General features: G+C 44.0%; 1 protein-coding gene across 1 annotated transcript; it reads left to right on the forward strand.

Moving 5' to 3' along the window:
- Positions 1–3: 3 nt before the first annotated feature.
- LOC126564657 (insulin gene enhancer protein isl-1) lies at positions 4–27,501 on the forward strand. The gene is made up of 8 exons (XM_050221745.1): positions 4–337; positions 19,269–19,458; positions 19,540–19,670; positions 19,764–19,979; positions 23,019–23,139; positions 26,062–26,224; positions 26,317–26,529; positions 27,287–27,501. Exons 1-8 carry the CDS (start codon positions 193–195, stop codon positions 27,491–27,493), a joined length of 1,386 nt encoding a protein of 461 aa, XP_050077702.1. The 5' UTR covers positions 4–192; the 3' UTR covers positions 27,494–27,501.
- Positions 27,502–27,617: the final 116 nt, after the last annotated feature.

Raw genomic sequence — 27,617 nt, forward strand, 5'->3', positions numbered from 1 at the left:
ATCACACAGGAATCTAACAGAAACATCGCGCAAATTGTCGAAGAGCGGGAAAAACGCCATAGCAGCATTCAGTGTGTGCCTTAGGGAAACTAGTGCAGATATACGCACGAAGCAGAATCAAGCGATACCTTGATTGGCATCGCAGCACCACACAAGTCCTGATTAACATCATTCCCACCAAAATCATCCTATATGGTAATGGCAGAGATCGGTGGCCCATTGGCACACCAACTACCCTTACACAACCATAGAGGTGGACTGGTGCAACCGTCGCTGGTAATGAACCATCACCTGGATTCTCTGGACAGCAGTTGCCATGGACCAAACATTCACCCAAGTAAGTAACATTACATGGCTGGCGCAATTCAACATCTAGCACGGTATTAATGAGGCAATACAATCATAGACACGCGCTCAAGGAGCAAAGCAAAGTGTTGGAAGTGATGGTAATGTTTCACAAAGTATTCCCAAGTAGTGGTACGATGATGTGACAGCAAATAGTGCAACTGTTTAAGTATGTCAATGTTTGGCGGTCCTAGTGTAACATGGGACATTTCATTGTCCCACACGTGACACGTGTTTCAAAGCAAAGGGGATGCTTTAGGAGCATTAGTTAATGTTTTGTCTATCTATTGTTAAATAAGGAAAATATGTGATTTGTTAACACACTTTTTTAAATGCATCATTTTTAATGAATCCTTTTTGTCACGGTTTTTTTTTTAATGTAAGATTGCTTTATGAGATTCCTTTAATACTTTCAGCATACACTTCCAAGCCGGAGCCGGACTTACGAGATCATTTTCGGCACTCGAAGTACCGAAACTTTACGCAAATTTTATGTAACAAAAGTTGTGGAAAGAGATTGGGTAGACCAGTTTTCAAATTGTTTACATACGTTTTGTGTAACATTATGCACCGCAACAGGGAATGGTTGTGAGTAGTGACACCTTTCTCAGTCGGGAAATCCAACTAATGCCGGTCGGAACATTTTCGCTACCAGTTATTTCTTAACCGGTACCACGGAATTCCCACACTTTCCACAATACCCTCAAGCCGGCCACTAAATAATGCCAGAAATTGGTTTGAAACCTGTATGATGCTTAGCTGTACAGTGCGCCTGGCCTCTGCGAATACGCAAATTTGGTCTTTTAGCAATTGTCCCGACGCAATCCGACGGTTAGTGTCGAGCAGCTGCTGTGCTGATTGATGCAATCTAGACTCCATTCGAACTCTAAACCTTGTTTGATTGAAGCTTGATTTGTTGATGAAACCAGGAAACGTCGACGAATTCGACGCTTCTTCTTTGATGTTACAACGGGACGACCACCAACGAGCAATATTTTTTCCGAGCGCGTGGAACGCTGACACTACACCAGTTTAAACGATCGAAATAACATTTCTACTCCTCTGCTTCTTTTCACGATTGCTTTTAAGATAGCATTCTTATGCTCTGCCTCCGCCCCAGACCCACCTATAGTCGAACCAATCCAATCCGGCAACAGCTGGTGTAGATCTTCAATAAACACATTACGCACATTAGGCGCACCAAAAGTGTCAATCTTTGGTGCATCGCAGACAACTCGTCAAAACAACGGGAGCAAGAAGAGCAAAGGTTCCACAGCTCCCACAAATGGTCTGTTATACAACTCAACGCGTCATCCATCATCGTGGCAAGCAAGCAAGCAAGCAAGTGTTTTATTGACGATCGAAGCGATTTTCGGTTCATCCGGCTCCATTAGCCTCATGCCAGTAATGGAACGGCTCATTGGCGGTGAAAGAGGACACAGTTTTCGATAGTTCACTTCCCAGTTTAATGGCAACCAAACCAGGCGCAATGGCATATGACTCCAACATAATGCACTTCAGTTTCATTACACCGAAGATTGGTCGGTTCGTCATATTTCTCCTAGACAAACACGAAACGAAGACTAACATTTTTGAACCCTCTTGGTGGAAACAGAACAGAGCTCGTTTATGTTTTGACGCTCCATACTAATTTTGTACGGCTGCCGTCGGAAAACCGGGTGCTGAGGAAATGCTGGGAGCTGAAGCATTTTGAAAAGTAAAACATGTGTACTCACGTGTTTGGGTGTCGAACCTTTTTGCCTTTATAAATATACAGCACTATCCTAGTGTTACTCTAAAAAATGTGTCGGCACTGGCCTGAAAATGGAATATTGGCTAGTATTTATTCCATCTGTCTGACTTTGATTGTTTGTGCACGTCAATCAACCGGTGTCGGGTGTGTATGTTATTTTTTTCTTTTTCATCGTTTGCGGTTACAGCCGGCTGCACAGAGAAAATCGATTGGCACATTATGCACCAATGTGAAAGCACATTGTTCTTGAGGTTGAGGTGTGATGTAATATTGTTTTTTAAAATGTCCTCCGACGGGGATTTTGTTGTTTTGCAGATTTTAGATTTTGAGGCTGGTGTCATTGCTCGGTGGCATGCCGCCTAGTAGCAGGGGAAATGTATGGGATTTGACGTTTGACGTTCAACCTCATCTGTCAAATCCCATACATGCCACCGAGCAATGACACCAGCCTTACTACTATGATTTAGTGAAACAATAAATATTAGATTTTGCAAACAATGCCTTACAACAACTAAATACAGCGTTACTTTGGCTAGATTAATCTGTTTCAAAGATATTTTTGTACACTTGTTAGTATCGCGCAACGTTACATCATAATTGGTCCCGACGAAGACACATTCCAGCAGGGCGAGCGTTCATCAACGTTCACGATCTTTAACGTTCAAAGTGCCAAAACAAAAAAAGAGAAAAAAACACCCAAATGCTACGTACATACCGTTTCCGAAAGGTAATCCCGGACAATCTCTCACCTGACTGGACTGGATTGAAAAAAAAAACCGAAAATAAAAACATACAGTTGACCTCACAGTACACCCAAGGCGACCACAAAGTAAAGGTATTTACCGTTCTGTTTGTCTGTCGGCAGCGCGGCGTCATAGAAGAAATGGAAACCTCTAAACAGGAACCTCCATAAAACCGATAAACGACCAGATAATTTAAGGAGAATATAAAGTTCACACTATTTTACGATCGAGCACGGACCACGATCCCTTCTTTCTGTCCTTGTTGCTTGTTACGTCCCGTTGGTCAGCCTCCGGTCGAGATGTCGTTGCGGAAGATTCTGCCCGTTGACCGTTACGGAAGGGAGGAGAAGCAGTAGTGGCACTGCCTCTAGGAATCTCTGACGCTGGGGGCTAGCTGAAGCGAGGTTCTAGGATCAGCGATCCGTACTGTAATCCTGACGCGGCACGGCGTGTTGAACGGCTCTCGGCATTTTAACGCTTTTTGCGCGTCATCACATCGCCGAGGAAAGCCATTAAGGGGCAAGATTTGCTGTTGTAGCGATACGATAGTGAAAATTATTTAATTACCGAGAAGAGAAGCCTTCGTTCGCCTTTTGCACCGTTGGAACCGTCGTGTTTACAATCCAATCGTTATCCAACCTTGTGGAAATGCTCCAGTGGAAATGGCAACTTCGGGCAGTTGGTACAGTTTTGTTTTGGTGTTTCAGTTCAGCTTCAACCTACTCTTCCTTGTTTTCCCAAGGTAAAGGTTTTTTTTGCGGAATGTAATAAAACTGTAGCACACCTCGCCAAAGGCCCCGTTTCTTTGCGCCTCATATAACTGTCAAGTTCACAGTTGGTGTAGGGGTTTTTTTTTCCTGTGAATCGACCACATAGGACTCTCCTGTGTAGTAACAAATTTCCGCGAATCATTTAGAGGTGGGTACAGAAACTTCAAACCGTCCCTCGGACGATACGAAGTTAGTTTCGATGCCATGTCGACCCGAAATGTTTGCTATTCGGTTGTCAGAAGCTTGGAATATGGGCAACAGCTCAAAACGTGTACGAATTATTCATACGCATGATTAATAATCAGTAAAATGTAGAATTAGTCAGAGATATGAATATGGATTATCATAAATAAAGCTTATACTGCCTTTGCATGGATAAGCAACAAACGACGCGGTTTCCCTTTTGTAGAGGAGATATCCATTTTTCTTCCACACTCAAAACCGACCGGGGGAATGATGGAGGCCATTTCCACAAACCACAACCATTTGCCGATCCTCCGAAAATGGAGAGCTTTTGGCTAGCGAACACCGAATCGTGGACCCGTTGGTCAGTCGTCTATTGTATCTATTTTCCGCTCAAATGCACCGCACTCGCATCCTCATTAGGTCTGTACCACCAGTAGCTGCAGTAGCAACAGTTGCTTAGTTGATCGTCTTCCTAAACTTCCATTTTCCGACCCATTGCCTGCCTACCTTAGGCTGCATTCTGGTTGGCCGTTAAAAGAACATTGGTCAGCGCAATGCTGTTTGTCAAAAAGAGATCCGTTAAGTCAACTGGGCAACATGATTGCGGGCAGTGTTTCGCGAGCAACGCTATCTTGATCACCACCATCCAGGCCGAGTAAGTGTCGACTCGTTGGTTCAGTTCCCTTAGCACCTGAGGGTGCGACCAGAGTGCGTCTTTTATGAAATTATGTTAATCTCGCTGGTACAAAATAATTTCTTTACTTTGTATACCTTGCGGATGCTTCGAAACTGGAACAATGATGAAGCGTAATCCGTTCGCAATTGGATCTCTTGGATTTGTTGGACGTTGGCGTATGATCTTGAGCGCTGCTCCTATTCTCACACACTCACACTCGCTTTTGCTAATTGAATTCTATAATTGCTACATATTCCATAAACATTTTATGCTCTCACATTCGCACACGAACGCACGAATCGGACGGATCCGTTTCGTTCAGTGTTGTTTTGCACTTGCTTGGACATTGCATGTTACACTAAACATCACAAGTGTTGCAGCTGGGCACAGAAATCCCCCAGAGCTCCGCACAGTACTGCTCCACACCCAATCATATACCAATTATTTCCAACATCTGTTCGAACCGTTGGTCCGCAAGACGGCAGCAACACTTTGAACGAACAGTTTAGCTGTTCGAACGCAGACAAGTCACTGTGTTGTTTATTCAATTACAATTCGAGTAGAAATTATTCATCTAAGCACAAACAGCTGAACCACCGCCACCCAAGCCCCCGGTTGTGTGTGTGTGTGTGTGTGTGTGTGTGTGTGTGTGTGTGTGTGTGTGTGTGTGTGTGCACTATCGTCCCAAACTGACCCAAAACATAAACGGAAGAAAGTTCCCAGCGGTGGAACGATTCGATCGCCCATGGTCCCGCGGGACCTGCTCGATAAACAGCATGCTGACGGATGCCCCGTTCGATCGGACGGCAAAAACGGCACAAAACGACCGTTTTGGTGTTTTCCATCGGCGAAGTGTAAACAAACAATTGGATCGCGTTAGTAGAGCATGCGGTGAGCGGTCGATGCGGGATGGATTGGATGTTTTTGAATGTGGGAACGTATCACTAGCCTTTACTAATTGGTTTCGATCGAGCAGCCCCGATGGCATCGGGGTGGACCATCACACCACCCAAAAACCCTAAATCATATGAACCAAATTGATTACATTTTTTTAAGCTTCACCATATTCATCACTATCGATTGTTGCCAATGAAAAAAAAAGCCTCTCAGCATGCGTTATTACCGGCAGTCTCGCACGTGACGTGAGTTATGCTTTCTTCCTGTCGAGCGGAAGTTCTTCTGACCAAGTTTCCCGGTTTACATGTTCGAGCTGGGAAATGATGAAAAGATGCAGGTGCATCGAATGGACCAATTTACTAATGGACGGATGGGCGAGTATTTTATTTACAACAAACACACAAATTGAACTCGGGATGGAAATGGAATTTGATATTCACATTTGAAAAATGTGCACTTCTGAACCGGAACAAATAACTTTTTTTTTTCTAGGTTCTTTTGTTTACACTGCTACATCCTGATATTGTCATTTTTTGTATTGGGAATTTTTGAACCGACTGTGAGCTATTTTACCGTCGTGTTGGCACAGCTTCCTTTTCCTATTTACTTTGAAATCTAAGCTGGTAAAGGTTGAAAACTGCACTACTGGAAATGCAATAATGAATTTAAAATGCGTCCAAATAAGTTACATTTTTGCCATGAGAACAGCAACCGCTGACTTGATCGCACATGCCCTCCGCTAATTGGATAACATTAATTACTAGCTACCGGGTGCATAACGCGCACCCAGACAGTGTGAACACACAAATCAAACTCAACGGCTCGATCGCCAGCGACAGATCCCATCAACCAACCGTCAAACATTCGGGCGAACGGTGGCGCGTAGGGCGAACACGCGAGACAACAAATGAACATTGACACAAAATCTATCTCAGCTCAAACCAGCTCGTGGAACTTTGTGGCATTAGCAGGGATATTAGAAGAAGAATTAATCAGCTGGTCAATCTGACGTGACGTGAATCCGATCGATGCTGCCCCGCGGTCCGTTTCGTGCTCCTCGGATATTGTCCTCGGACGGCAGCACTTGCGGGTGAGCTTTTGGATTTATCTCGTTTGCCTGCGTGATGACGGACTGTCCATATTGGTGGCCACGACGTTGGCGTTGTTGTGTAACAGTAGCGTTAATCTCGATCGATTCACTTTCCATAATTATACACATACAAGCACGCAAACACGCTTACGCTAGCGAGTGTAAAGGGGCCAAGCACGATCGAAACGAGCGAAGAACTCAGAACTCTTCAAAGCATAGATCGGGAAGATCGATCGAAAAAGTCAAAATAAAGCACACAAGAGCAAATCTCACAGCTTCCGCTCACTGGCCACTACCACCACCAGCCCGAAGGAATGCCACCCAAACTTAAAACACCTTACCACCGGGAGAGGCGTAAAGCGACTAAAACCCCCACTAACAAGTCGCAGATGTTAGGGAGCCCGATATGGCGGCACTCTTTACTGTGGCGGTCGACTTATTTCTTTGTCCATTTGCCATCTTTAAGACACTGCAAAAATCAACACCACAAACCACGGGACACACTGCACAGCAAAGAATAATAAAACAAAATAAATTTACCAAATTCCTCTATTAACTTCAAAATAAATTTGCAAAATAATTTATTAAAAACCAATACACACACACACACACACACACACACACACACACACACACACACACACACACACACACACACACACACACACACACACACACACACACACAGAGCGTCCGAAGAACCACGGAAAGCGAAGGGGAAAACAGGACGCGTTCATGACGACACCACCACGGTTTTATGCAAATTTGATTACCATTCCGTTCGGTTCCGTTCTTTCCGTTTGCTCTGCGGTCTCTACCTTGACCATTTCGGTCAACCAGCCTTTCAGCACTTATACGCCACGGTCGGGATTGTCCTTCTCGCGCATTTGGGTTATTTTATTGAGCAGGAAAGAACACCACCAAAAAAAAAAAAAAAGCAACACGCTAACAAACCCCAAGGACTGCGCTGTGTTGTGGGCCAGTTTGGTCGCAGAATTGTTTGTCGGTCGGCCGGGCGGCCGGCATTCGTGTGCCAAAGAAAGAGAATGTAGCAACATCACGAAACGATATCAACCGGCAGACGATGCGAAATACCTTGTCTTCCTTTACTGGCCCTTTTTTTTTTCCTATCCCTTTGCGAAGCGGCAGCGTAACAAATGTGTCCATGCTCTCGGAATGGTGTGGTGGCTTGCATTGGCTGAAGATTGCAATCGTGTCGCTGCGCTTCGCAGCATTGGCAGCCGTTTTGACACCATTTTATGTGTATGATTTTCCTGCTACCAGCCATACTTTTCACAGTAACGTTAGCAAATATTACAAACTTTACTGCCAAAAAAAAAGGATTTTGCTGCAGTTCACAATCCTAGACGTCGATTGGTACAGCAAAAACGTCCGAATATCGTCCTCGCAAGTATTTTTGCCCTGTTGGGTATGATTTTTTCATTCGCATTTGTAACTTTTTGTCAGCAAATGCACACCACGTGTGTGTGCGCTTGGCTGTTGTTTTTTTTTTTTTCAGTCCTCTATGTACGATTTTTTACTTTGCCATACAAAAGTTTTGCCTCTGATCGTTGCCGGCGACTTTTAGCCATCACGAAAACCACAATCATCCAACGATCGTACCGCGCAAAGGAATTGCCGCCATGTTAATGCAAATTAAGCTCCAGCAAACGGCGGCAACGAAAAGAAGGCAATGCTGTGAGGAATAAAAGCAGCAACAAGAAAGAAGTAACAAAAACAAAAAAAACGATGATAAAAAGAACATCGCGGATTTGGCTTCGCAAATTACCTTCAGAGAGTTACCACCGGACTATCCCAGAATCGATTGGGAGAACCGTTTGTCGCTTTCCGTCTGATATTGCCGCACATCGGAGGTATTTGTGCTTTTTGCTTCAAAGGGCCCCCATGGCCACAGTAAAAATGAATTGGAATCGGAAATCTGTCGATCGGAAATGCGATAACAGCTCAGTGCCCGCTTTGAAGTTAAGCTTCTGCTACTGATCGCTTTTTCGTCGGAAGTGTACAATGCCAAAACTAGAATTTTATGCCCCAAAAAAAAAATGTATTATGCGTGTGCAAGAAAGTGTCCAACCCGGTATAAAATATTCCTTTCGTGCTACCATCTTTACGGTGTCTACCGACCGAAATTAGTGCAATAAATCTCGTCTGGATGAGATGCGCGATCGTTTCTATATCATGCGATCACCGCACGATCGCATGTGCGTGTGACTTTTCCGCCGAACGGGCGCAGGTTCCGACGCTGAATGTCAGCGACGCAGTCAAATGTTGATGAAGAAGTCGTTGAACGGAACGACAGCGGAATAACGACGCTGGCAACGTAACGTCCGATACGATGATACGATGACTGTTTCATCCCCAGTGACGGGATGAAATCCAACAAGTGCCACCATCACGCTACGTTGTGTGTGGTCGGGTTTTATGGATTTATAAACAAATTATGTATGCTTTTCTTATTAGAGTCACATTTTTCATAAATTAGCATGTTGAAGTGTGAAAGCAGTATAAAGCGCAGTGAGCAAACGATGAAACAAAACCTTACGCGACCATCACACGACCTTTCGGACGACGAGCTCTGGCCGTGCGATCGTATATTGGTTTGGAACGCTGGTTAAAGACCGTTGGGGAAACGTTCCCAGCTTCAGACGCGCTGGTTAGTGTTTGACCGTTTTCCCATAGCCGATACTCCCAATCGAGGGCACACAATTGCTAACAAGGTACCGTGTGTAAGCTCTGCTTTCACACTTCCGTTTAAAAAACCACATATTTGATCGATTCAAACAAGTGCTACTGTAGTTACGTCAGACGACACGGTATTGACAATTGCTAGTAGCGCAACTTTTTTTTCTAATTTTTGGCCCTTTATTGCTGACATTGCATCTTGCGGACTATGTACGCGCTACGACTCGTTTGGAAATCATTTTTAGTAACACCTGTACTTAAGCCTTCGACTAGCTTAAATTATTTCGCCTTGCTGATGCTGTCATCCGGCTGCAGGCAGTGCAGTGCATCATCATCAAGCGGTTCCGCTTCCTCTTCCCTGTTCTGGCCAGTACCGAAATGGGAAGATTTATTTACAAGCGGTAACCCGGCCTTTGCTATATACAGCTTCAGGCCAAATGATGTTTTTGTCACCGCTTCTCGCCATCTTTCACACCGCGCAGGGAAATCCACCGAAACACTCTCCTCGCTTCACACGAAACATCGTTTCACGTGGCCGGCAGTCGGTCGGTCGGTTTTGGGTAATGTTGTCGGTACTTCATCAGTTTTCATCCCGCTCCGCCGTTCAGTTTACGCGCGCGGTACCAGAATGATGGAAGACATTATTCATGCCGTTCTTTACTCCGCTTTTCATAATCACCGTTTGCTTTGCGTCGATTTCGTTCGATTTCTTTCTCTTATGCGTGCGTACATCCCGCTTTATTCCCAGGATTCCCAGGTTAGCAGGCCGCAAAAATCTCTGAGGCAAAAGATCAAAGACGCTTTTCGGTTCGGTTCGTCCTGTTTTATGCCTGCCTTATCAGTCGTGGTTGTTCGTGGTTGCCTTACCCTTTCCCTGGTGTGCCCAACGACCAGTGTCGCTTCCCAACACGATCTTCCCTGCTTTGCATTTTTCCAGCTATGCGTTGCGGTCCACCAGCGCGATAAATAAAACTAGACACCGGTTGGGAGCAACCGCCAAGCAGCAAGATACCGCGGGCTAAGAACGGAACAGCAAAACAAAACCAAAAAACAAACGCCCGGTCCCATACGGTGAGCAATAGTGGTTCTGAAGTGTGGCTGCTGTAGCCGCTTCTGCTCTTGAAGCTTGGTACAAGTCGTGCTCTGACTTATGGCTTTGGCTCAAGTTAGGCCCCAGACGGGGGCCTACATGGCAGTGCAAAGGACTGCGAGTATCGGTGACCGGTGACGAAAGCGCTTACGCGAGACGATCGCGACACGATCACCCGACACGGTGATATTCGCTAATTTATCTTCGCTACCAATGCCCCACCAGCGTGTACGGCGAGGAGCTGGTTGACTAGGGTTGAATCGGTTGGGTTGGATCGGTTTGCCTCAACCGACCGCAAGGACTCACAGGTGCAGGGCGGTTGATAGTTTGCGGTTCGGTAATGATCGCACGTGCTAATTGGCCCGCCACACACGGCTAATACTCGCTAATCGGAAAGGCAAACATTATTCGGCACAACGCACGGTTGCCGGCAGAGTGTTGGTGACATACTCGCCAGCGTCTGGATGCTACCGTCGGGAGTGTCATCAGCTCCCAAGGCCACTAACACCTTGCATGAAGCTTAGGTTGTACAGTAGTGGTTGGCCGAATAAAATGGGTCTCAAAGACCCAGCGCGAAAGAGCGCGCGAGCGGATTTTACGGCTTGTGTTTGTGTGCCACCGACAATTGAAATCATTCATCATTCACCATCAACGAGGTTCTGTTCGAGAAAACGAACAATCATTCACACGTCGAATTGTAGGGATTTAAATATGGAAAAGTAAAGACGTGCAGACTGAAGGCTATAAAATTTATAATTTTATAGCACCGATAGGTGTGAAGAAACAAAAAACCAACAAAACAAAACAGCTGCAGGGAACGGTGTGTCTCTTGTTTGGAACAGAACTTCAGATTGATTCAACGCCGCACGGAAAATTCTGAGCTTCAATTACCATGCCCAAAGAGTGCAATGTCCCATCTCTCATGTAAGGATGAGACTTTCAAATGACAGTTGTTAGTCAAAAGCATAGCGCAGAACAACAAACTATTTGTTTCTGCAAGTATCCCAGAGCGATTCCTGCTTTGTTGATTGTTTTATCAATACACAGGGATCCGATCGAAACGATCATTTGAGTCTGACACCCTTGCCCGAAAAATCGATTCCAAAACTTACGAACGCGGTGTAATAACTGAGCCAGATACGCATGAGTTGCATGCATATGCAACAACAGAACACAGCACCATCCTCTGATGATGTGCTCCTCTCGAAGTTGAACAATATTTTAACGCCAACTTACGATCGAAGCTCATTGCCACTCGGGCGATGCGCTTTGATGATCGTTGAAGTGTACCACCGCTGCGAAGACACACGTGAGACGAATGCTGATTAAGCAAGGAGCAGAGCAGCACTCTTTTTCCCAACGAGTGTGCGGTCCATAGGTGGCGAAAAATTGCCGACGTCAAGGAGTTTCTAACATGGTCACGCTAAGGTCATGCTTGCCGACGATTGCATCATGCACACACTGTATAAATGCAGTTTTCTTTCATCTTCTAGTGGGTGATCGTGATCTACACGGCACGAGAAAAATTCTCCACACTCTACTTCAAGGGCTTTGGCTGCAATTTTACTTACGAACTTAATGTAATATATTATTGTTGATTGCAGCTTACTTCAAAATGTAAAATATTTTTTTGTGAAATTCGCGGATACGTTGCGATGATAATACAACACACCTACATGAAAAGTCTCATAAATCGCTCGTAATGAGCTACTCTCACATCCGACAGAAGCTAGATTTGTCGAATCTTGCTGTTTTCGACTGTCCGCTCCACATAACCAAAGTGCTCCCGAAATTCGCTCATCGCCTATGCTACAGCTTGCCGTTCTAAAGCTTCTCGAAACGACTCTTATGATTTATGGATGGTCATAAAGCCGAGCCAAACTACCGGCAAATCAGCATAATTTATAACAAATTATTAATCCATTAAACGAGAATTATTGCCTGCACAGCTTGGGAAGTTCGGTGGTGCTTACGTATATATTCTGGTTGCTAAAGTCATCATCGGATCTCGTTGGCTTTCTCCTCGTGGTGGCCGTTTATTTTCCCTTCACTGCCGTGTTTAGACACGATCGATTGTTTTGCTATATTTGTTCCGTTTGCCTTCGCTCGTTGGGAAGATTCTTGCTCGAACTGTGAACTTTTCCGGTAAGGACGGATGGCGCCGTTTCCGATTGTCAGAAAGATTGTTTACAATTTTAATAATTTACCTTTTCGAGTGGTTAATTTTTTTTCCTCTTCTTCTTCGTTTCATTCAACACTGCACCGCACATCTCACAGTTCTCCAACGGTGAAGATAATTGATTGAACGGTTGGGAAGGAAAGAACCACGTTGCTTTCGTCATTTCACAACCACTTGATGGCAGACATTCATTTTCAATGTGTCACCATGGTTGTGGTTGATTGGGTCATTAATAGTGATTACTTACTCGTTCTCAAAAATTTGCTCGCATCTCAAAATACTTCGGTTTGACTTGCTTTTCGTTAAACACACTGGAGTGGATCCTAGTTTGATCGTCGTCTGCGTTTGTCATACATTTTCGTAACGTTGTTGTACTTTGTTGTACATCAATGCTTGACTATGGACGCATTGGATGACAAGAATGTTTTTAACAATCTAACTTGTTTATGTTATTTTATACAGCTTCCAGGAGGCGGCCCGGTGGTATAGGCGACACCGGCGCCGGTCTTCAAACGGCAGGACCGGGGTTCAAATCCCATCCAGACCGTCCCCCCGTAGTAAGGATAGTGACTATCCAACTAAGCCATTTCGATGACCGGCATGATCTTAGAGGTCGTTAAGCCAAGGAGAAGAAGATTCAGCTTCCAAACGATTTTCCAAAAGAACAGAAAACGTGAAAAATTAGTGTAAAACAAAAAAATACGTTCATATAATTCATTCAACTGGAAACTGAGTGTAGTTGTGAGCATGAGTAATCTTATCTTGAAGTAATATGATCGTAATGTTGCTCCTGTTGTTTAACTTAAAAAACACGTTACCATCGACTGTGTACGTAACAGCTAATAACGATTTGTCTAGATACTCGTGTTTGGCTAAATAGAATTGCATTTATGGTATCATTATGAATTAAATAACTATCATCCAGCGATACCCCTCTATCCGCACATGATCGCACCTGAATAGGAATGTAACATTGTATGTCACGGAAGGTTACAAGAGTTCTTTGAAAAATACCGAAAGCGAACCCGAACAAGCGAAAGTTACGAATGAAGGATAACCATATTCAAATCAATTCCCGCCCAAAAACGGTTTTCCAAGGTGACACATATTGTAGGTGTTCAGCGTCATTACTGTAATCGATCGTCTTCATCATCATTAGCATCTAAACGTTGCAACGGCACATCTCGCACAGGCCACGTCAGCGTGGCCTGTCTGCTCCTTGGCCGGACACCGTGTCCTAAGAATCAATGATGGAACAAAACAAAAAGCAAAACCACAAAAAAAAAAACATTCACGTACCAGCATAGAAAAGAAATGCATCGATGCATAGCCAAGCGGGAGGTGCAGCCACAGCTAGTTATCGATGACCATGACGGCGCCTGGGCTGGAAGCCAAACCAAACAACATATTTACGACCCTTTGGGCACCAACTATCAACCAGCCCCGGCAGCTTTCCTCGTTGACCTTTGCCGACCGACGATGCCGGGTTTAGGGATGCTGGGTCCGTTCTATCGTTACAAGGGAGTCATTTTTTTTTTTGTTGTATTCTCGGATTCTCGCTTCAACCGAGGACAAAACCGCGTGATTGCTTAGCGCGACTCGTCGACGGACAGGCGTCCGTAATAAACTAGATAAACACTACTGTCTACCCGGCAGTCGGCTCGGGTCCCGGTTTTGAAAAGCCGGCTCGAGCAACGGCGGTGACTACTATTGCTGACCCGCCGCCCGCCGTATTACGATTGGACTTATCTCGTACCAATCCATCGCATTACCGGCTGGTGGACTGGACTATCGGGACGCAAGTCTCCCGTTTTGTTTTTTTAATTATTTTGTCTCACACATACATTCCTACACGCTGGTGCACACAACACACAAAACACAAACCCGCCAGACTGACCAGTTTTACACCATCACTTGACGTTTGGTCGTCAGTCTGACGCGACGATGAAGATCATCTGACTGGCTGTCAGTCAGCTCGCAAAAAGCTAACAGCTGGTGTATTTGGACCAGAGAGTGACTAGTAGTTATACTGCAAAAGAGCACTAGTAGTGCGCACCATAAACACGGAATCTTTAAAACCAAAGATTCGGGGTGATAGTAGATATAAAAAAAAACAAGAGAGAGAGAGAGAGCGAGAAGAAGAATAACAAAAACTCTGCACACGCGCGGTCATCACACCGAACCTCTCATTTGAAGCAACACGCATCTAAAACTATAAAAAAGTGATCATAAAGATGTAATAAAAACGAGACAACCACGACGACGACGACGACGACGACTACGCAGAGATAGCTACGGCAGAACAAAAAGATCAACGCGAGACCTTTTGGAAATGACGATGCAAGCGATTCATCAAGCATCAAGGTGTACGGTACGAACTAAGGGGCGAATCGGCCAAAGCAGTTTTTGGGTGGCACAGCCAAATGCGAGGTAAAATTAAAAACAATAAAACAATACACGGGGCAAAGCAACAAGCACCCACCAACGAAAAGTAACGAAACATTCTCAAATTAACCCTAACAAGATACCTGTTTTTGGGGGGTTTATCTTCTCGTCTGTATAGATTGCTTTTGTGGTTTATCTCTCTCTCGACCGGCATTCGATAGCAAAAGCATTTCCGTGATGTACAACACAATGGCCAGCAGAGGTTGGAAGGTGTTTATTGGGTCGCACTAGTTCGCAAACTAGACCCACGTTTCGCCTATCACAATTGCACTATCGTGTTTTACCTCACTCATTTCCCACTTTCCCACTTTTTATCGATTTTTATGTGCAAAATTTGTGCAACGCATTTTCAGTTTCTTCCTGTCCAACTGATCTTCCCTTTGTGCCAAGTACCGATCGAGAAGACTTTTGTCATTTTGACATTTTAGGTTTTGTTTTCAACGTCGGCATCGTACTGGGACCGAAAAATACCGCGGAGGTGGGAATATAAAATTAATCACCATAAAACTTTTTCTACCCATTAGGTGCGGACGCGTGCGGCAAATGCGCCCGATTAGGAACGATTCGAAGAGGAACGCAACAGAAATCTTCCTTTTTTATCAGTTTGTTAGGCTGTCTCATTTTGTAAACGTTCTTGATATGATGTGGGAGATACAAGTTGGCGGTACAATGTGATGTGTGTGATTTGATTTTTGTCCATAAAGTCAAGCTCTTTACATATTCTTATCTCGTTGTGGCAATGCTTAGTGAAAAAAATATATTGCAATGCTATATTAAAATTGCACCTCTAAAAGCAATGCTATCGGCAGGGAACGATGCCATAAGGTCAAAACCCAAAAAGCGATTTGACCAAGGCCCATCATCATCACGGAATAGAATATTAGATTCTGTCGCAGAGGGAGAATAAAAACTGGCGAGCAGCAGCAAAATAACAGAAAAAAAAAAAACAGAAACACCTTTGAAACCTTTTACTGCGCTTCGCGAACGCACACGCCCCGCGAAACTAAAGAGCCAATTGAAGAATGGAATATTTAAAATGGTTATTTTTGGTGGACACGTTTCATCCTGAGCCCGCCGCTGGACGGCGATGTCGGCGAAACTTTGAAGTCGTCTCTCTCGGGCGGGTTGGCTGGTGGTGCACGGTTGGTCAATGTAGTTGGTGCAGAAACCGGTATGAAGATGGTTGCTGTCCCCGGTTTGATGCTTTCCGCCCAAATCCTGCGAGTTTATGCTGTCAGCACTCGAAAAGTTCAGACCGTTCGGTAGCGAGATGAAGGTTGCCGTTGGCCTCGGATCCTGTTTTGCTCATGCTGTTTATATATGGAGCTCGGTTCGTTCGCCATACCAGTTGTCGGACTTTGTTTGATTGAATAGTTTATTTCGGTAAAGTGACGGAAGATCACTGCAGTGTTGCAATTATTTTCGTGGCCTACTCAGCAAATAAGTTGTACAAAATATAGAAAAAAGTTAGGTAGCTTACACCTTACAATTCAACCGAAATACACAAATATTATTACACACGGCCTACTGCAAATGTGCGAGTGTACTACGAGGTAAATGAATTACAGCAAAAACACATCTCGCACTCGCTCTATGATGCTGGCGTGTGCGTGCATTGATGAGGCTGACCGTTTTTGTCGGTGTCGGTTTAACGCTGTCACTAATTGAACGAATAATTCGAGCGTATTAAGTTGTTAATGTGGACCGTGTGCTACGATAATTAAAACGTTTGTCGTATTAAGCAGGTGTTTCACTTTTACCCGTCTTTTTTTTTTTTGTGTAGTGTCAATTGCACAAGTTCAAAGCTAATGCCATCTGCCTGTGAGTGTCGGAACTTACACCATCACTACTTTATGTTTCAATTTGAGAGAGTAGAAGAGTAATTTTTTTTTTCATTCCTCAATTGTTTGTTTTTTATTTCTTACCCAACTTTGCATATAAAAAATGCTCAAAAAAAAAGCTCAACTTTTTCTGTTCTGGTTTTTTCGCACACTGCACACTTTTTCTGTTCTGGTTTTTTCGTTTTCCGCAGCCCAAGTCCTGCCTTGAAACGGATGCAACAGCTTTACTAATGTGTGACCAGTTTCTTGGCACTGGTTCAACGCAGGCTATCCTAAACGATCGTGATGTCCGATTTATCTTATCATAAAACTTGGAGGAACGAAGTTTTTTAAGAGGCTCCACATTCTATACTCCAAGCAAAGCTTTCCGTTTTTTATTTTTTGATGTTTTTTTTTTTTGTGTAAAAAAAAAGTTTTATCAAGAAACGTAGCGGCTACTTTATTTTATTTTGTTTTTTTTTCTCCATTTTTTGTGACAGTTGCTAAATTCTCAAAAGGCCAAAATCACAGCCTTCTTCGCTGCCAATTGTCATACGTTTGTTTGAGTCAACATAAAAAAAGCAATTTTTAACCTTTTTTCTTTGTATGTTACATGCATTAAAAATTGATAAAAATCTTTACATCAACATCGATACTAACACGGCAAAAATAATTGTTAAAAATCCACAATACAAAACTCCGAGAAAAGCCGCTTAAGAGAGTTCTTCGATTCAGTCCCTTCAGCGTAAGTAGGCGCCTGAAGCTGATGGACAGGCGAGCAGGCATGATGGTTGCACAGTTTTACAGAGAAAATCTTCTCTTTCCACTTGAAAAACCGCAGCAATAAATGGATACCAGTGGATCCGGAGACTCTAATCCAGCAGTACGTCTCCTAGGTGGTTTAGGGGAAAAACAATCTCCCAGCGGAATGATGCTTCTGTGCACTGGGTAGAATATGGGTTGGTGGCGGTTGTGAATTTGAGTTTTGAGCGCGGACCCCTTCGTTAGTCCTTGCTCTAGCTTAAGTGTTTTCCGCCATAAAGATAAAAGGGAAAAACGACCAACCGGGGGGTTATCGTTCGAACCTCGGAAAATTCGGAAATGTATGTATGTCGAACGATGCTCAACCTACCCCTGATATCACCAAACGCCGCCCACCCCACCCCCTCCCTTCCTGCATGCTCTTTGAGCTTGCCACAGCAAGAAAAGCGGCTCCGATGAGAACACTTTCGTCGATTATTAGCAGTGGTCGCATACTTTTCCGTGATTCCACCGAAAATCTCACTCACTGTCGTGGTCGGTTCTGTATCAGAAAGCATAAACCATTGGAGGGTGGTTTCGTGTACACACATTGCCTAACAGAAATGAGCATGTTTACCCCACACGGGTACAGAGTATTAGTATATGGTAAAAAAAATATTACAATTGCGTGTACTCGCTATGAACGACAGCATTTTTCTACAGAACCTAAAATGCAGTGCTGATAACAAATCATGCTGTGAGTTTGATACCATAAAAAGTATCAAACTTCATGCAACAATTTTTTTGCAACGTGACAAAAGAATGGTAAAATTATCAGTGGCAGAAAGTTGCTTTTAAAAGAAAAACCACCAATTATATGCTGTCAGTTCTCTATGGGAAATTATTAAATTATGTTTTTCTTCTGCAAAACAACGAAGATATCCATTTTTTACCGTTTATAATGAGTACTCCAAAATTCCAAAGCGAAAAAAGCACAAAATTTTGCGACTAAAACTGCACGAATTACAAGGGTTTAAAAATCACAATGTGCAGTAACACTGCTATATACAGTGACGCGCTGTACATAAGCAACCATAACAGTGTGTGTGTGTGTGTAAGCTCAAGCGTATTATACGTGCTAGTGTGCGTGACATGAACTCCGCTAGCTCCGCCTACAAAGTTCCCTCGCAGTGTGTACACGGTGCTACATAATGCTGGTGCTGTGTGAAGAATTTAGGTTTTACACTTTAATGCAGGAAATTGTACCAAACATTTTACCGCAGAATAGAAAAACACCAATCAGTAACTTTAAGGAAACTGCTTTGGTGTGTTTATAATTAATTCCATTTTCCTACTTATGATTTTTTTTAAAGTTCATTTAGAATTTTGCCCGACCAAGGCTAATATATTTAGGTTGAAGATTTACTAAATTTTTGAATGTAAAAAAATAATTATAAAAATAATATCTTGCTTGCATGATATTGCAGACATAGTCATCCAATATCATACAAGTGTGTACGAAAAAAAATTGGGTTTTCATACAAAAATTAATAAAAAAATGTCCTTGATGAGTGAGCCGTAATTGTTTGAATGAAGACAATAAAAATCTTTTCGTTCGTGGGATGGAATTATCAAACATGAACAAAAATATAAAAACAATATGTAGTTTGAAACAATCGTCAATTAATACTATTACACACCATAGCTTTTTAAATGTATTTTTTAAAACCAAACCAGTGACGACGTCTTTCATCAATATTTATAAGTAAAAGAGTCTCTTGATCCAGCAAACCTCACTGATTTGTGATTGTTTCTCCTGTTTTTTTTTTACAGAAAAAGAACGCCTTTCCCTGTGCGTTGGATGCGGTGGTCAAATTCACGACCAGTACATCCTGCGTGTCGCACCCGACCTCGAATGGCACGCAGCCTGCCTCAAGTGCCAGGAATGTCGTCAATTTCTGGACGAGAGCTGTACCTGTTTCGTGCGTGACGGGAAAACCTATTGCAAGCGAGATTATGTGAGGTAAGGCTTGATAAGGCGCCAGGCACGTGCGTGTATCGAATGCCTTCCTCAACGACTGTTTTCTCTCCACTTTTACCACAGATTATTCGGTACCAAATGTGATAAGTGCGGTAGCTCATTTAGCAAAAACGACTTCGTGATGCGGGCCAAAACGAAAATCTACCACATAGAATGCTTTCGATGTTCGGCCTGCGCCCGGCAACTAATACCAGGTAAGTTTGTCGGTTTTTGAGCTTTTTTTTTATGAAGAAACAATATTCTTCATCTACCCGCCCCTCTCCAAATGTCTGTGTCCTCTCCTACAGGTGATGAGTTTGCGCTCCGGGATGGTGGTTCGCTTTACTGCAAGGAAGATCACGATCATCTGGAGAAAACGTCCCAAAATGGCCTCATACAGGGCGTGGAGCCCAACAACAATATCAGTGGCAATGCCAACAACAACAACAACATCAACAGTACCAATAACAACAATAATAGTTTAAGCAATAATAACCACTCGAGTGAACTGGGGTCCATGTCAGGTGAGTGACAGCAACTGTTTTGTTCGCTTTCATATTTGTAGCCACACTAGAGTCACACAAACAGTAGTAATAAATTGACAAAATCTTAAGGAACGTTTTAATGTTGTGCAAAGGATCCAACCAAAGCTGAGTTTTATGTCATTTTTTGTTTGTTTTCGATAACCGAAAGTAAAACGATCGCTTTGGAACAGTGGAGCCCGTGTAAGGTGGGTGATTTTGTTGATTTAGAGCTTGATTTCCAATCGATTCACCAACAGAAACAATACATCGTCGATAAAAAAAATGATATGCCTATCCTTGGCAGTTTGTTGCGGCCTATCGATTGAATAGCTAATCAGTTCTTATCTTTACCATCCACCGACAACCGACAAACGACTAAGCAACAAACTAGCTAACCGCATCAATTACGCTTTAATCGAAATGCAAAAAAAATAAAAAATGCAAACATTCCCGTGCCGCGAATTGCACAGGGGGAATTGTCACTCTTCCGACAGGTGGCTGACTGCAGTGATAAAACTATGAGCAACGAACCAATGCAAAGCAAAACAAAGAATCCAAATAAATATACGCTACATATCAACCAACCTGCGCCAGCCCGGGGCGGCATTAAATCAATCGTGTGAGCCTGGGCGGCTCGGTAAGGTAACTCAAACGGTAACAATGATCGGCATCCCTTTATGCTTATGGTCAAGTGTTTCATCGACAAACACTGTCTACGGATGCCTTTCGCCTTACCCACTGACTTTCTTCAACCCTTCTTCTACCACCAATACCTGGTTCGTTGCTGTTCGGTACCATCTGGCATTACGTCCGGGTTGACGACGATTCCGTAACGACGATCCACTTGAGGGCTTTCCTGGGGGAAGGGGGGGGGGGGGGGGGAGGTGCCCTTTTTACACCCGATGCTAATGACGATGATGATGATATTGATGATGAGTCGTCGACGCCTTTCTTCTTCGTCGGTTCGCCAGCCTGTCCTGGCAGCCCCCGCACCAGGTTACTTACTCCCACTCCCACACGCTACACTGCAAAATGTCCGGTTTCGGTATTTATTTTGCTTCCCTTGTAGCGGCCGGTTCTCTGTTGCCTTGATTCACCCGATCTGCTTGTACCCACTTATGTTCGGTTGTGTAAATACTCCAGACACACGGTCTACATCGGCCAAACTTGTCACCAGCCGTGTTCCGGCACCGGCCCGAACATGCGAAAAAGGGGTAAGAAGCGGACAGTAAGCGGGAGAGAGAGAGAGAGAGAGAGAGAGAGAGAGAGAGAGTGAGGGAGAGCAAGTCCGATCGGAATCTTTTTCGGGTTTGCCTTCTGATGACGATAGTAGAGGCGGAACAACTTCAAACGAGGGTGGGCCGCTGTTTTCTCTAGTTTTGTGTGTATTATCTACAAGAATGTCTTTTTTTAACTTCTTGTGTGTTTTTTTGTTTTTTTGGTTTGTTTGTTTGTAATTTATTTTTTCCCAACCGAGCCTGATTCCTTGGCCAGATCGTTTGCTGCACTACAATCGATCGCATGATCGTTTGCCAAAACTTTATTCTATATTTCCAAACAATTGTTTTTAAATTTAACTAGTTCCGCATCATGCGATCCACAAGCGTATAAAAGCAGTTTTCGTACCAGCATGTACTCTTGTTCAACCTTGTTCACCGTTCATCGTTGCGGCTATTGGGTAAAACGACACAGGAGGAACCCCAGCCGAAAATGGGGTGTGAAAGAGTGGAGCAAAAAAGCAACATAAAGCATAAAGCCGAAGCATAAAACAATGCTACATACAGTACAAATGTTCCAATTTTCGCCCAACATGTTCACCCCCATCTCGCACACACGCACACGCATCATTTCGACATCACCACGTCTTGTACGCATGTCCCACGGAGCCTCGGCTTTGTTGTTTGCAGTACGTTTGAATCATGCCGGCTGCTCATGGGGGTATCGCAGTACCAATAATTGCAATCGCGATCGCGTACTGTAGTGCTTAATATTGTTGAAAATGTTGCGGAGAAAATGCGTTCCCTCGAACTGTTGGCAGTTGCTTATGCGCTGTCTTTTCCTGCCTTTAGCCGAGTCGTGTGTGGATGGCACGGCGCGCAAGGGAGGGAGGGGGCAAGCATTTGGCTCGAGTTTCCGATTTCGGTAACGATTTTCCCGCCCGTAATTAGACGTGTATTGATAATTATCGGTACTGATCGTGGATCTCTACCATTCTGCCGAATTTGGCGGTACTGTGTTTGTACGTACGTTTTTCTTTGGTGGCCGTTTGCTTTGTTACTCTCTCTGTTCTCTCTCTCTCTCTCTCTCTATTTCCCTATCTATCTTTATCGCTCGGTCTATGCAGTCCGAGCTGAAGGTAGGGGTTTTCTTATTTTTCTTCGCCTGATTCAGTGTATCTTGTTTAACCCTACACCTTCACCCTGTTTTTTACGTCGATTCGTCGACGTACACAGCCTGACGTGGCCATGGCCTTTCCCAGCCAGTCCCAGACCTTCCACACAAGACGGTGTCTTACACGAAATAATTGACTCACTTCGGGGCGGCTGCACTGCACCGTGTTTCGTACCCAATTGCGTTTTGGTACAATTCAATACCGGACTTTGTGGTGCGGCGGCAAATCAATAAAACACGAGAAATAATAATAATAGATGTAATCGCGGTTGGCTCGCGGGTCGATGTAGCAGATACAAGCCAACACAAACACACACACACACACTCACGTAGGTCGGTACGGAGCGTAACAAGAAAGAAGCAATCTTCGCCGACCAACGCAAATGTAGTTCATGTGAACCGAAGTTTGACATGAATTCAATCATTGCGGATTCATTTCCTTTCTGGTACTTGGGATGGATTTTTTTTGTTTTGTTTGGTTTGGGGCGTGGGGGAGTTTAGTGGGTTGTTTGCTACGTTCATTCGGACTAAGAATTGCAGTTAGTAACAGTCGTATTATTTCTTGCTTCCAACTTACTGCTGTCTCCCTAAACTTGTGCGATATATCATTAACCTAAAACTTATCATTCCGTTTCCTCCACTAAACAGATTCGGGCAGTGAATCGGGATCTCACAAAAGCTTGCGAGGCAAAGGACCCACCGGACCGTCGGACGGAAAACCGACGCGAGTGCGGACGGTGCTAAACGAGAAGCAGCTACACACGCTTCGGTAAGTACCCATCCCCATCCTACTATCACTATTCGGGGGAAAATAGTCATGTCCAACCGTCGAATCTATTAAAAATATTTGCCGAAACTTGCCGACGCACAACATACATGTTCAAAGGCGCAGTCATACGCTTTACGGTGTTAATACGATGTACGCGTTCGGGCGTCCGGGATAATTTTGACAGTCACCTACGGAGAAAGAAAAAAATTTTTATGGCAAAATTCATCATCGGGGAAATTTTTTTTGTTTTTGAAATAGTAGCTTACCATGTATTTTATTCATTTTATTCAAAATATCCGCCCTCGGCTTCTATTACCGCCTCCACCCGTCTCCGGAACAGGGAACAAGCCCTGGCGATAGTTTCCCCGGGTAGGGCCGCGAAAACGGACCTGATTTTGGCCATCAGCTACGCCTTGGTGTTGCTGGAGGTTCTGTTGGTGTCCCGTTCCACCGCGCCCCACACGAAATAATCCATTGGATTAGGATCCGGGGAGCTGGGAGGCCACACATTCGGCGCGGTGAAGTCGTTGAAATTGGTCGCCAACCACTTTATCGTTTTGGAGGCTGTATGGCACGGAGCGGATTCCTGCTGGAACACGTACGATCTGCCGTTGGCTACTCTCATGATCCAAGGTTTTACGACGGTATCCAGCATGGAAATGTACCCGTCCGCGTTCAGCCTCAGCCCCTGCTCGAAAAAGTGAGGCGGCATCACGTCCCCTTCCGATGACACGCAGGAAAACACTATCACCGTCTGGGGGAACTTGGTTTGCGGCACCCGTGGCACGTCCGCCGGGCAGTAAGCCAGCCACTGGTTGTTCTGGGTGTTAACCGTGTCGGCAGTTGTCGCGTCCGGCGCGGATCATCATGATGCATGTGATCCGCTTCCACAATGTACTCTTTTTTGGCATTTTTTTTATGACGGGATGTTTTCGCTGCTTGTTCCGTACACTTTTAGCTGTCGAATGACGTATTGCTTGTTTTACTATGCCAACTCCATCACGAGTTATAAACCAAAAAGGTAACTGTCAAAATTATCCCGAACGCCCTGTACTTTCGCACCAATTTGGCCAGTGATAAGCCGGGAGATATACTATCGAGATCATTACAGGAAGGAAAACAGGTTCCCAGAGAATGCAGTTATGATAGAATGCTTCTCTCCAGTTGGTGCAACTTCTCGGGCGATCGCTTAACAGAAAAGAATAAATTACCCAAACTACTTCACGTATATTCGGATGATACTTACATTAGATGGTTACTTCCGGCTTGTAAAGGGGCGAGACCTTTAGGTAAAAGACAGATTCGACGTTTAAGTTGATATGTCATCCATGATCATCTCGAGGATGCACATCAAGCATTGTCTACTTATTAGACCTGATTGTGAAATCCAAACGTATTTTCAAACGTCACATAATTGTCACTTTGGTATTATGACTTTCCGTTTGGCTATCCGTTTGGCTGAATAAAGACGTTTAAAAGTCGATGACAGATGTTTGTCGAACGGAAAGTCAAAAATTTGCATTGCCTGAACCAAAAGGAAACGCGCGTTAGACCGAAAGTTTTCCGTCAGTCAAGCGCAACGGAAAGTATAGTTTGCCTTCATAAAAAACCATGTTTAAGCGTAAATCGATAGAAAAGTGTACATATTTTACGTGGATATGTTATGACAATCAGTTTGAAGTCGTTTTAGTGATTTTATTTGGTGGTTTGCAGGAATTATTCTGAACCACGGCAGTCCACCACGAAAAAAAATCCACCACAAAAAGTGTATTATTAAACCAAACGAATTCATTAGTTAATGATTCTAGTCAAAATAAGCAATTAAAGATAGATTTAATTCGAATTAAATCATCTGTGAATGTATGATCAAAGCAATCCTTAAATGTATGAATGTATGGAAAAAGTCAACGAAACATTCGTCGACTCTAACGGGTGACCGTAATAAAAATTTGCTTTCCGTTTGGTTAAAGTCTTTCCGTCGGAAAGTTTTCCGTTTGGCTTTGACAATCAGGCCTATTGTCTACTTAATAGTCTTCACTGGCATATTTGGATGATGTATTCTTCATTGAACATTGAAGCTACCACAAACTAATTCAATGAAGCAGTTAAAGTTTGCTAACATGGCCTACTTGATGTTAAATCTTTTGTAATCTTCTAAAAGGCTCTCCTGATCAGGCTTTGTTAGGTTCATATTTCACCATTTTTGTTGCACTTAAAATGAGAAGGATTCTTCCATTTTACTTAAAAAAAAACAGGAAAAAACAAGATTTGATTGGAAAGTTCGATTAGGAACAACCTAACGTATGTAAACATTGGTCATAATCGGTATTTGATGTCTTTTTGTGTAATAAACACAAATAGTAATTTTAACACAAGTACGTTGAGATTAACGTTGCCACAGTTAAGCAGTACCATGCCGTCGGAAAACAAAAAGGATGATCCGTCAGACGGACGGAAGCGCCACCGCGTCTCCAGTGTCACTTGAGACACTTGCAGTCACCGTGACTCTGTACACTGCAGCCTGTTGTGACCTACCGAACTTACCGGTTGGTCTGTGAATTCTCTCTAATTAGAAGCGCATACACGCACGCGATCACAGGCGAACGTACGGTCGTGGATGGTGTTGGCGCCCATCATTAATATTGACTGGCTAAGCGAAATACAAATTGTGCAAATTATTACCATAATGCAGTTGCACTGGCCAACGCGGTTGAATGGCAACTTGTGTGCGTCAGCGCAGCACGCGTCCTATCGTCCGTGCAGTCGCAAACGGTTCAGACCGATGTTTGCACAGCGCTTCACGCGAAACCACATAATGCACATGTGCAATTTGAGATGCATCACTATCGGAGTTGTTTTACGTTACTGCCAATAATACATATTCTCTCCTTACGCTTTCTCCTTCCATCTTCTTACGTGCAGTACGTGCTACAACGCAAACCCGCGACCCGACGCCCTGATGAAGGAGCAGCTAGTGGAGATGACCGGTCTGTCACCGCGGGTCATACGGGTTTGGTTCCAGAACAAGCGCTGCAAGGATAAGAAAAAAACCATCCAGATGAAACTGCAGATGCAGCAAGAGAAGGTACGTTCGATCAGCGGTTCAATCAACCACCGGAAGGGACTGGTAGAGATTAAACGAAGTTCTCTTCTGTTCTGTTTCTGTATGTGCCACAGGAAGGGCGAAAGCTGGGCTACGGAATGCAGGGAATACCGATGGTGGCGAGCTCACCTGTGCGGCACGACTCACCGCTTAATCTGCACGGTCTAGAGGTGACCGCCTATCAACCACCGTGGAAGGCGTTGTCCGATTTCGCTCTCCATTCCGATCTCGATAGCAACGGATCGATCAACACGCACACACCTGCTTTCCAGCATTTAGTCAACCAGGTAAATATGTAAAAAAAATCAAATTTAAACACCAGTAACCGATTCAAGTCTGACACAGTCAGGGTAATAGATTATGAAAATAAAATTTGCAATACCTTACTGCGGTCAGGCATCGAAACATGCATGAGCACTACAGTCTGCTGCAACATTATCGTACGATAGGCTTTATTAACAACACAAACGGTTCGCAGCGCGATCAACGCGATCACAGGCTGGAGGAAAACACGGTGAACATACAAAATGGAAGTTTTGTCAGTTGAACGCCGCGAACAAAGAGCAGATAGAGGATGGAATGTGTAGAAGATGAAAAAAAAAACCTTCATTCTGCGTAGTTCTGCTACCACTAATCCGTTGATTATGCCGAAAGACGATGGCAGAAGAATACTCTACGCTGCAGGAAACCGAGCCAAGCCAATCAAGAACGACACGCAGAACGACCCGCTCGGTATTGTGCTATAACAATCCATGAAATATGTGCTGAATTGTTTGCTTTGGTTCATTTCGGATCCATCTCCTTCTACGCCAGTCCGTTTTTTAAGCTTAACAGACTTTTGCAATGGTTGCTTCGACTGCATTTGCTTCAATGTTGCAGTATAATGTCTTCTCTACGGTTAGGCACACTATGAACGAACAATTTTGCGAAGAAAAACAATAAAGCTAAGAAGGACTTTTTATGTTATTCTTTTATCATAGTTTAATAAATAATATTCTTAATTTGATCCGTTTCTCCGTTTCGTTTTTTTCTTCCGCTTCTTAGATGCATGGATATGACGTCGGCAATGGTGGAGGAGCTGGTGGAGGTCCTGGCGGCGGTCCCGGCGGAATGCCACCGATGCCGGGACAGGGTGGGCAGGTTCCTCCCATAGGGTCACACATGGATCTTAGCGGGCATCATCATCCAGATAGTACGGATTCGTACGTAACCTATCTCGAAAGCGACGACAGCATGCAGGGCAGTCCATAAGAATTTTGCTCACACAAACCACGTCACACCTGCTGCTAAACCGCTAAAGCAACAGAGTGCACACAATCTGATGGCAATATACGGCACACACACGCAGCTTTTATTGAAGCAACAACAATGTCCT

The sequence above is a fragment of the Anopheles maculipalpis genome, chromosome 3RL (genome assembly GCF_943734695.1).
Source record: "Anopheles maculipalpis chromosome 3RL, idAnoMacuDA_375_x, whole genome shotgun sequence".
Lineage (NCBI taxonomy): Eukaryota > Metazoa > Arthropoda > Insecta > Diptera > Culicidae > Anopheles > Anopheles maculipalpis.